Here is an 11,131-nt window from a genome sequence, read left to right as displayed (position 1 = left end):
ACAGCAATCACCTCCTGTGCCCATGCCTGTGCCCGTGCCTGGCATCGCCTTCCTTCCTGCAGCAGAGGCTGGCACTGACCCGCTGCCTCCTCCAGGAAGTGCCTCTTTCTGCACAGGCGTTTGGTCAATTACTTGAAAAAGGAAGAGGAACAGCTGGATCAGATGGAAACATTCCCCATTGGACAGGTGGCATCTTCAGGAGGCAATGCTTGTGAAACTCACAGGTAAAGATGAGGAGAATGCCCAGGCTATTGGGGCTGGGCCAGAGCACTCCCTTGTGAAAACAGCTGCACCTCCTGATCTGCTCAGAGACTGGGAAATTGCAGAGGATCTCAGACCCGTCCACAGCTGCTCTGGGCATCCTGTGCCAGGGCCTCCCCCCGCTCACAGGGAACAATTCCTGCCCAATATCCCATGTGGCCCTGCCCTGCGTTGGGTTGAAACCACTCCTGGTGTCCTGTCACTCCAGGCCCTTGCCCAAAGCCCCTCTCCAACAAGCCTGTCAGTCCATTCAGTGTGAATGCAGATAAATGTCAAGTTGAGTATTTCCTGCTGAAAATCCAGTTATGAAGATTCATTTTACAACAGAAATTACAAAGTAAAGAAAATATGTAAGACGATGCCTCATCTGAATTATGGCCCAAATAATTAGGGTCACTTTCCTTGGCAGTAGTCTAAATGGGGTAAAGACCTAAAAACAGAAATATGAATACCCGTGTTCAGGATCCTTCAGTCAGATAAATGACACCACAAAACAGTACAAGTGTACAACTGATTCTTTAGTTGCTTAATCACAGTAAATTGAGCATGACGAAATTTAACTCATCTGAGTTAAACAACACTGAAATCTGACTGGCATTAGGTCAGCTTCCAGACAGAATGAATTTTATGGCAAATTGATTACTATACTGTAACCATAATGTATGTATTCCTGTTCCATTGTAGCACAGACTTTCTTTATGCCTGTATCTTATCTGAAATTATTTACTTCAATCTGCTGTGGAGCAGAGTTGAGTCTCTGTCCTCTTCTGCCAGCCACAGTTGCCATCAGATTCGTCTGCCCAATCCTCATCCCACACACCAGGAAAGCAGCAGTGTGCTCATCCGGAGCCTCCCTCAGGGGGCTGCAAAGAAATCCATTAAAGAGATAGTAAATTACTGTGTAAATTACAAATAGCAAAGCAAAGGACTCATTTAGTGACCAGCAGTTTTACCACAAGGCTAAGTGACAGTCTGAAGCAAAGTTGAGGAAATTATCACATTTTTACACATGATTGCTCTTTGCAAACTGTGCTTTATTGAAACATTAAATACTTGAAGTGAAAATGAAACAAGCAACAGACACAGTGAGTTTGATAACATCAGATGTGCCTTCACACAGCACTCTTCACCTGACACTCTCTGCCAAGTCACTGCTTCCAAGATGCACAAAGCTTCATCAGTCATCACACTGGAGGAATGCAGTCTCCTTCATCAGCCAGCAACATTCAGGCTGTTAGCTCAGGAAACTTCCCTCACAAATAATATTTTACCTTTTAACAGCTAATTGAGGCTTCACAAAAAGAAAATAAAAAGACTCTCAGCCGTTGTGTATTACCATGCCTTTAACCTAATATCTTTATTCATTTTTTGCCAATTCTTATTCACAGATTAATTTCAAAAGTCCATTAACTTACACAAGTGAGACAAACTGAGATGCTGCTTTGAGACTGAGATCCATGACAGGGAAGTATTTTGCCAGAAAAGGTTTCTTTGAGTCATCCAGAACTCTGACATAAGCTTTAACTGTTTTTCCAATCTCCACCTGAAACAGATATATCCAGTCATTTTGCATTCACACCACTCTTATTTATTCGCATAAAAATTTTCACTTGATTTTGTATTATACTTGTAGTAGGCTAGTGGAGTTAGAGCCCCAAGGTTAGACTAGCACTGATTTTAAACACTAATCCCTGCCAGCTGGAGTTAGTGTCAGATGAAATGAATGAACTCAGGTCCTTCAGCTGGCAAGGGCATAATTAAAACATCCAGAAATATCAACACTTCTTTTGTTTAAGGTGCACCCAAGCTGGCAAGAGCAATGAGCTGGACTTTCTTCTGTTCAGTTTTAAAGCCTGACATATGGAAAATGACCCTGGGGCAAAACCTACTCCTAAAAGAATTGCTCACATGCACTTTAAACAGGAGGAAATGTAAATGAGCATGTCCATATAAATTAGGGATTAATATTACTATGTAAATGCAAAAGCTGAGATTTCTGCCACACAGAACACGAACAGATACCTGATACCCTGAGACCCTTATAACCTGAAGGGATAAATTTGGGAGGGAGAAACAGAGACACAGGGAGGTGTTCTCTGTTGTAGCATCTTGTCCATGTGTGATCTCTGTGCTCAGGACCAGCAGCACAGGAGTCAGGGCAGGCTGGATCAGCTCCTAATGCTGCTTCCAAGGCACTGACCTTGCCAACAACTTACACGTGAGTTCCTGGATATCAGACACATGAATTTCAGCTTCAGCTGGGGCAGGGAAAGCCAGACACAGGTCTTGAATCATTACAGTCACTGATCCTGGGAGCAGAGGCTGCACCTGCAATGCCAAAAGAAAACTGCCTTATAGCACTTCTTTTGTCTCTTGTTCACAGGATAAAATTTGTATCACTTTCAGGGCAGAAGCAGTTGGATGCAGAAATCTCCAAGCTTACACAAGGAGAATCCTTCCACCGAAATAAAAATCAAGCTCTAAAATGTATGTAAAAAGTATTAAGCTACTGAGCTAGTGCAAACAGCCCCCAGGCACCAAGTGAATTACCAGCTCTTCATCTGGAACAGTCTGGCATCCTGTTACCCTCCCACCATCAGGAGAAAAAACACACAAATCCTTTAGAGCAACAAAATTTTCTTAGAGTGAAAACCAAAGCGATAAGGGGAAAAAAAAAGTGAGAACAAAAATTATGCCTGTAAAGCACTGGTATTGCTTCATGTAAGGTTTGTACTCTACTGTCACTGCTTCTCATCTGAGCAGCCAAAACCTGGTGGTAGATCCTGGCAAGTAAGAGGACAATTGACAGATCAGGTGTTTCTTTAATAAAACTATTATTACATTTATTTTAAAGAAAGAGAATGTTACACTTAACAGATAAAGAGAATAAAACAATGAAGAGAGAGACCTCTGGTCCCAAACACAAGCCCTCAGAACTAAGCACCCATTCCAAAGTCCCCTCTGCCAAGGCCATGCAGCCACACCTTGCTCCTCACATCAGCTCTGCAGTTCTCCTGCAACTCCCTGACCTTGTCACAGACCTCAGGACAATCCCAGCTGTTCTGCTCCCTTTGGCCAGGGAGCAGTGAAGTCGGGTGTCCTGCTGTGTGCTCTGGACTCTGAACAAGGGGAGATGGACAGGCCCCCCAGTGCACAGGAGCTCAGTGAACTCTCAGCTCTGCCCAGCAGCACCACAGGAGCCAGCAGCAGAGCAGTGGGGAAAGCTGACATTTTGTTCTGTGAGGGCACTACTCCTGTTTCTGCCTCAAAATAGAAAGGGATGTGAAGTTTTAATAAAGGTCAGCTTCCAGAACAGCAGCAGTTCCCAGAGAGGGTGGCTAACACAGGGGCTGGGCAGCAGGGCAGGGGAAGTGGCACAGGGAGGGAGCTGGAATGGAGCTCAGCTGGGCTGGGAGACCAGAGAAAGCAAACAGGGAAAAAGGCAAGCAGGGCTACTGCAACTTTTAAAACTCTTCCTGTCTCAGCAAACTCTGCTGTTCTCCTCTCCCATTATGTGCCCAGTGGCTCCCAGTATCCAGGGATATTGCACTGGTGGCCACTCTTCACTCTTCCCCTGCTACCACCCACCCATGCCCAGAGAAGCTGCTGTGTCAAAACCAGAGGGAGAGCTACAGAATTCCTCCTTGGCAGTCCCACTGAAGAGTCTGAGAATCACTGCTCCAGATAAGTTGAATTTAGTTTCTCACAAGAGTTTACTGCCAACTCATCCTCTGTCAACTTGGCTGCACTGGTACCTGCCATGGCAGCAGCCTTACAGAGCCTGCTGATTTCCCAGGCCATTCTGCTGCTTCCATGGAAAAACCCAGGGCTTGTACTGGGATGGAACCCAAGCACAGCACACAGGGCTAACAAACCTGCCAAATGTGTGTGGGGTTGCATTTTTTAAAAAATGTGTTTAATGTGGACTTCTCTCTCCTTTAGTCTGACAGGCAGTTAAATCTCTTCCTACACTTCACAAAGCCTGTCTTGCTGTCACTGCTCCACTCCTGAATTCCAGACAAGACCACTGAACCTATCTCATGGACATCAGTTAAACCCATCAGGGAGACCGGACTAAAAAACTATTAAGAGTTTGAACAGTATACTATGTACAAAAAACTCCTCATCTCTTCTACTTTTTTTCTCACCCCTGTGCCTAGTTGGAAAAAATATTCCCACCTCACACTTAAATCAGTTAGAGACAATTAAGATGTTCCATCAATTCTTTTGATATTCTAATTTCCACCTTAGTTATCATTATTTCACAACTTTATCAGCATTACTTTTTAAAAGACAAACCTGTAATTGATACATTTATAAAAACCACTCTTTAGAGCAACTTGTTTTGTTTCAAGTTCTTTCCTAATGAAAGCAGCAATGCAAACACAGAGTTTTATTGGTGTTCACTGCAGAATGCATTTCATATCCCAGGCCTGATGAAGTCAAGCACACTTGCACTTTATTGGCATCTTCTAGTGGAAAAGTGCATTAGAAACTTCATATGGAGATCAGAATAAACTCTTTAATAAATATTCATTCACAAAACCAGGATGCAATACTGTGATTTTAAAATACCCTGAAACAACACTGTAGGATAGAAGAATTTGAAACCTTCAGAACTACTGGCCCACAGCAAATACTCCAGTATTACTTTGGAAACCAATTAATCTTATGGGTAGCTTCTGAATAATTCTGTCATGTTACTCTTTGTGGTGTGTTTGTGAAATCAGGAACATTTTACTACAAAGTTGTAATGGGTGAAGTACTTGGAACTGGCTTTTACCTTATACAGGGAACACAAGTGCATCAAAGCTGTAAAGAAACAATTTCCTGTACCTGAGACTAGAGCAGAAAGTGCCAGTGCAAAGATCCCCTGCCTGAAGCACAACCGTGACAGGCAAACACATCCAAAATGCAGCTACTGCCTCTCTATTCACACCTGCTGCAAAATGCCCAGGAGTGCTGAAGCTGCAGAACAATAACCTGGTTGGCAAAAAGGTGTAAAACCACAAAATACTGCACTCACCAAAGCAATGCCTCGAGTCTCTTCATGTGTCACTCTTACAATATTTGGCACACTGGTATTAATGAAAAAATATCCAGAACCTTGTTGGAGGAGAAGTTCTGCCTGCAAAACCAGAAAAGCATCCTGAATTAAGATTGTATCTTTCCAGTAAAGCTGTCTCCTCACACACCCCCTGTAATGTGTGATGTTTTCCTCCCTGCAGCTGGAAAGCAGCAGAGTAACTCCTCACCTGGATGTCAGGGTGGTTGTAGATGGAGAGCCCAGTGGGGCTCACTTTCACATCTTCCACAAGCATCACTTCAATGGTGGCAGGCCCTGGGAGCACAGCCTCGTGCTGCAAGAACAATGTTAGCAGTTACAGAAAGAGGCACAACACTGCCAGAGTCCTGTGTGTGCAGGGAGGATGTTTAAAGCAGGCAACCAAAGCTCAGAGCACAGGCTGAGGGATGAGATGCCCACAAGATCCAGAGGCCTCAGTCAGTCAGCACAGGGAAGGGCATCCTCAGGGCTGCTCTGTTCTGCACCCCTGGCCAAGGCAGAGGACAAGGGCCCAGCACTGCAGGATCAGAGAATGATGTCTGACAAGCACAGACAGGATATTAACTCTGAGCCACGGGCCCAAGTCATACAGAATGATAAGGAAAATGCACAAAGTGTTCTAGTTCTAACTCATCTTTTCATGCTTCTTAGCAGGCCACCAAAAGAAATTCTTCCTTAAGTGTAAGTACATGAATACGGGACTAAATGCAGCTTTAATCACTCACTCATAGCAACATTAGCTCAGAAAAGGAAAAAGATTTCTAGAGGAAGTCAGTACTCTGTACCCATTTCACCTCATTAGTAGAATTATTTCCTTGATGTGGAAAGGATGTGATCTTTCCCTAATGACATAATAGGGTGTTCCACTTAAACATGGAACAACAGTCAAGACATCTTAATATCCCATCTACTAGGTTTTTGTTTGTGTTTTTGGCTGCAAGAAAGGAGAATGGGCAGGTTTGAAAGCAGAACAGAGCAGCCCATTGCTGATGTACTTGAAAAATGCACCCAGGTCACCTCATTTGAAAAAAACAACACATTCATGAGCCCACAAAGTGCAGCAGGACTAACATCTACAGAGTCCTCCGAAATTTAAACACAGAGAATAGAACTTAAGAATATGCCAGTGTTCTCTGAACTCAAGGCAAAGTTTAGAGCAGCCTCTTTACTAATTATTTCGGAAAATAAGAAAGAATATATAATACTGGTTTAACAAAGCAGAGCACAGTGAACTACAAAATTATTGTAGAACATCAAGTATCCATATTACAGCTCAATTTCTAAGAGAGAAAAAAAAAAAAAGAAACACAACCAAATATCGCAAATAACTTCAGCAGCAAAGTAACTGTGTCTCTGCGGTAATTCTCATTAAGCCATAGTCAAATTTTTCAGGGGACATACATCTGCACCATGCTTTCCCAACATGAGAAGAGTGGAAACCTCACAGAAAAGTCAAGAACCAAGTGGCAAAAAAGATCACCTCTCAAAGAATTTACTAAGCAGATGCCACACCTGGGCCAAGCTGAGAAGAACCTGGCCCACAGAGTATTTCACATTACTGGTGCCCATCTGCTACCTGCTTTGAGTTAAATCCTGTAACCGCTCATTGCATATTTAACTTTTTGCCTCAAGTATGTTTTCAAGGTACTGCATATTGTTCAAATCCACTTAAATCTTGCTAACAAGATTAAACAGACATTCCAGTTAGGAAGCAGAATATTTTAAGAGTCAGTTATTGCACATGCCAGGTTATTCCACAGGCTGAAACCTGCCCTTATATTCAGTTTACAAAAGTGACAAAAACAGAAAACTGCCAGCTGTTTACACCTGCCCTCTTTGTTCATCATCATTACTTTTTACTGTTTTTCTTCCCTAGCTAAGTATTTCAGGGAGTGGCTAATGACTTGTAAAATGAGAGCCTGTGCTTATGGCTGGCATCAGGAAAAAAAAAAGAGAGCATCAGTCAGAGCCTGTCGGAATCTGTGGGTATTGGTGATTCCGAGATTGTAGAAAGTCTCTGTCTTTCTGCCCCGTTGCCAAAGAAGAAGCCATAATTCGTCTGTGCTGTTTTCAAGGTTGTTTATTCTTGCTTATCTCTAACATGTTCTGCTGCCCTGCCGCAGGTCTGTCCTGCAGGGCAGCGTGTGGGGCTCTGCCCCCAGTGGGATGTTACAAACATTAAATACCAGAAACTACGTGTACTATATTTATAATAATGTGCCAATATCTATCATCTACGTTGAACAGCGTGTCCCTAGCCTAAACCAATAGAAAAATGCCAACACTACAGTGAAACATGGAGGGCATGAAGAAGGAGGAAAAGGACAAGACACACCTAATTTTCTCTATCTTGTCCCCTCTGAACCCCTAATTTAGAAACCTAAAATTTTACTTTTGCACCTGTGTCACACTTAATTATTACTCATATCAAACACTCAGAGCTTGTAATTCATCCTGTAAGATTGAAAACTCCTCTCCATGGACAGAGATCACAGACAGTGTCTCTCGGGGCTCTGTATAGGGGGGTTCCTGACCCCTGCCAGGGTCCCAGACCTGCCAGGGCAGCCAGAGGGAAGCCCTGGATTCCCACAAGAGCCCAGACTAACACATGGTCCATATGAGGAATCAGTCAGCTTTTGCTTTGCTCATGCAAAACTTTCCCACCCAGCTCTGCAGGGGCAATAATCCATTTGCTTTCCCAGTGACAGCTGCATGAAGCACATGGCTGCTTTAATGAAGGACAAGCAGCAGAGAGTCACCAATTCATTAAAAAACCCTAAACTGAAACAAAACCAACTGAAACACTTCTCTGCAATGCCCTTGTTCAGATGGTTAAAAAACTCCCAAGGACTTGGACAAATTTGATTTGGATAGCAGCACCTAGTGCAGAGGAAAGCAGGAAAACCATGAACCAGTATCAAACCTCTGCAGAATGAACCGGACTGCACCAGGGAGCTGCCTGATTTGTACAGTACTGTGTGTGGAGGAAATAAAGCCACCAGACCACTGGGCATTGACCACAGGGAAATGGCAAATCCCCCCAGGTACTGTTACCGGTATTTGGGCTCTGGCTGCCTTCAGGTGGGGCTGCTGGAATCCAGTGGCAGTGGCAGAGATGGCAGCAGTTCCAAACGCATGGTCAACTACCACAGTTTGTAAGCTTAGAATGCAACAAAGATGAGAAATATATTCAGCTCCTCTAGGCTCATTCGCATCAGACAAGAACTTTCTCTCTCAAGACAGGTTCTAGACATTGGACTTGGTTCCTTTTTTCTCCTCTCTTTAATAGCACACACTAAAAAGTGCACATTGACCTTAAACTGAAGTATGACTGCAGATTACAGTAATTTCTTTAATCAAGATGAGACACTGCCAAACAGATTTAATCTGGACCGTCAAACAAAGAAATGCTCATTTCAGCCCACTCATACCCTCCATTTTCTTCTGACCATTGCCCTCCTCCTTCAGAGTCAGCTCCATTGGCAGCTCCGTCTCAATACGAGCAATGGCCTTATTTGTGGATTCCCACACAATACTAAGGGAGCTGAAGTTATCACATTTCCTGCCTTGCTGGTCATAGGCAGCCAAATCCAGCACTGGATTGTGGTAATTGGAAACAGGAACCTGAAAAAGAAGGAATATTTTGAACTGAACCGATACAACCGGATTTTTTAATCATTAAAGAAAACATATGCTGAGTTCCAAGAGGTTTGTACAACATCAATGCATAAGGAGCGTTTGTTAAAAGGAGCCAAGTGCAAGGCATTCAGCTGTGTTCCAACAGCCCTGAGATTATCTCAGCTGGTCAGAGCATACTGCTGCTTACACCAGGTAGGTTCAAGTCCTGTATGGGCCATTTAGAGTTGGACTCCATGATCCTTATGATCCCTTCCAACTCAGAGCATTCTGTGAATCTCTGAACTCTAAGGGGGTTTTACTGGAGCATGGGTTTGGGGTTTTTTTAGCCAGTGAATTACCTTAAAAAAAAAAACAAATCCCCAAACCAACAACAACAGAATTGAACCACAGCTCAATGAAATTGTTTTTAAAATTCAAATAAATGATGACAAACAGCGCTGTTTGTTAAAGCTCAAAATTCTGGTGTTGCTTTGGTGAAATGCATTAGCAACAGCAGTGCACCAAGGTAAGCTGACACATAATGGAGCCAGAAAAGCAGGTGAGCTCTGGGGTGGCTAACAATACACAGAAGTCTCCATCTCCTCTTGTTATTACATAGAAGCTCTTTAAAATGATTCATTTTAGGGAAGGAGGATGACTTTTACATTTGCCGGGGAATATTAACACAACAAAATGTGGCTTACTCAGCAGCCAACATGTGGCAACACCCGTTAGCAAGAAAAACAGAATAGCAAAGTTCCTTATGCCTGATAATCTACACATATCTATTGTCCATTTACTGCAGGACTCCCACAGCCTGCTCTGTGCAGGAGCCCCCAAGGGCACAGTGTGGCCACAGCACCAGTTACTGCTCCTCTTGCAGCAGCTGCCATGTTTCACACATGGAGCTCCAAACACTGATTTTTCAGCTGTAAGAACACCTTCTTCTCCTGCCACTTCCCAGGCTTACCAGTTGCTTGCTCTGCTGGAGCAAAGGGCAGGAGAGAGCAAGCTGAGGGCTGCCATAAACAGGAATCAAAGCCAGCCGGGAAGGGAGAGCACAGATGAGCTTCACGGCAGTGGGCTCAACCACTGGGAAAGGGCTGGTGACTGTGGGGCTGCTCCCAACTGTTAAGGTAATAACCTGAAAGCAGCAAATGAGGAAAGAGTTTAGTTCAGGCATGCTGTATTTCCACAGGTCTCAGTTACACTGTGATATCAGAATGAAAAGCAAAAATACAGTGCTTGGGGATTTACAGCACTATTAAGACACAGGAAGATGCAAAAGAGGGAGCACACCTCAAGAACAATTCTTTATCGCTATGAAAGTACTGTTCCTGGGAACTCTTTCCTCGGTGTTCATGTTCATGACTATCAAATTTGATTCAAACAACAAATCTCATGTAACTGAGAAAGGAAACAGCAGGTGTTCTTGCAGAGTGAGAACAGACCAGCCCAAAGGCAACATTTATAGTCACTTCAGTGTATTTAAAAACATCTTATCTTTTATTTTACATTCCTTTTTTAGCCTTCAGCAAAGTGAAGTAGATATAAAACCAGAGAAGGCTGAGGCAGCTCTGGTCACCTGCCCCATCCCCGCACGCACTGGTGCTGGGCAGAGCCACGCAGGTGTGATGTGCTGGGGACAGCCAGCCTTGCACAGACCTGCACATCAACACCAAGGCCCGTTCCTTTGGAATCTGCACTGACAGGAACAGCTCCACTTTGCAAAGTGTCCACTGAGGAAATCAGTGGAACTTGGCAGCCCAACCAAAATGCTTAAGCCTTGCAGAATTGCAGAAGAATACTATACTGAAGCTAAAAGCTTCATGGGCTGAGGAGGGTGAATAAAGCAGGAGAAATCACTTCTGTATGTTGCAGAGAACAAAACCAAGTGGAAAATGAGCACAGTCATGCTCACCAAGGCTGCACAGAGAGTAGAGCAGTCAATTCCTGGGGCTGCCATTTGTTAGAATAAACAGAATTACACTGGAAGGTAACACAGTTAAGAGGAGCAGGTCAGACAGAGGAGTCAGCCTGCTCAGTAACCTTCTGCTCTGATCCTGTTCATGTAAAATGAACCTGCACTCATTAGGATGTTCAATGCATCCCACAACATAAGGCTTCCACAACTTGGGTTTATACTGAAAAAAACCCATCATAAACCACTTTTAATGTAATGTTGTG

General features: G+C 43.7%; 1 protein-coding gene and 1 long non-coding RNA gene across 2 annotated transcripts; both read right to left on the bottom strand.

Moving 5' to 3' along the window:
* Positions 1-2,300: 2,300 nt before the first annotated feature.
* Positions 2,301-8,464, bottom strand: LOC140680551 (nuclear pore membrane glycoprotein 210-like). The gene is made up of 5 exons (XM_072918342.1): positions 8,381-8,464; positions 5,517-5,621; positions 5,288-5,389; positions 2,462-2,589; positions 2,301-2,307 (listed from the first exon to the last, which is right to left on the bottom strand). Exons 2-5 carry the CDS (start codon positions 5,580-5,582, stop codon positions 2,301-2,303), a joined length of 303 nt encoding a protein of 100 aa, XP_072774443.1. The 5' UTR covers positions 5,583-5,621; positions 8,381-8,464.
* Positions 8,465-8,658: 194 nt separating this feature from the next.
* On the bottom strand, positions 8,659-10,086 carry LOC140680646 (uncharacterized). The gene is made up of 2 exons (XR_012052000.1): positions 9,915-10,086; positions 8,659-8,950 (listed from the first exon to the last, which is right to left on the bottom strand). It is a non-coding gene; the product is annotated as an uncharacterized lncRNA (long non-coding RNA).
* Between the last annotated feature and the right edge of the window lie 1,045 nt (positions 10,087-11,131).

This window comes from Taeniopygia guttata, chromosome 25 (assembly GCF_048771995.1).
Source record: "Taeniopygia guttata chromosome 25, bTaeGut7.mat, whole genome shotgun sequence".
Classification (NCBI taxonomy): Eukaryota; Metazoa; Chordata; class Aves; order Passeriformes; family Estrildidae; genus Taeniopygia; species Taeniopygia guttata.
Note: the sequence above shows the minus strand (reverse complement) of the source record. Positions and strands in the feature narration are given on the sequence as shown.

Coding starts and splice junctions, on each gene's coding strand:
- LOC140680551 (XM_072918342.1), bottom strand. CDS start 5,582: ATGCTTGTGGAAGATGTGAAAGTGAGCCCCACTGGGCTCTCCATCTAC. Junction 5,390..5,516: donor ACAACCACCCTGACATCCAG/GTGAGGAGTTAC, acceptor CTGGTTTTGCAG/GCAGAACTTCTCCTCCAACA. Junction 2,590..5,287: donor AGACTCGAGGCATTGCTTTG/GTGAGTGCAGTA, acceptor TTGGCATTGCAG/GTGCAGCCTCTGCTCCCAGG.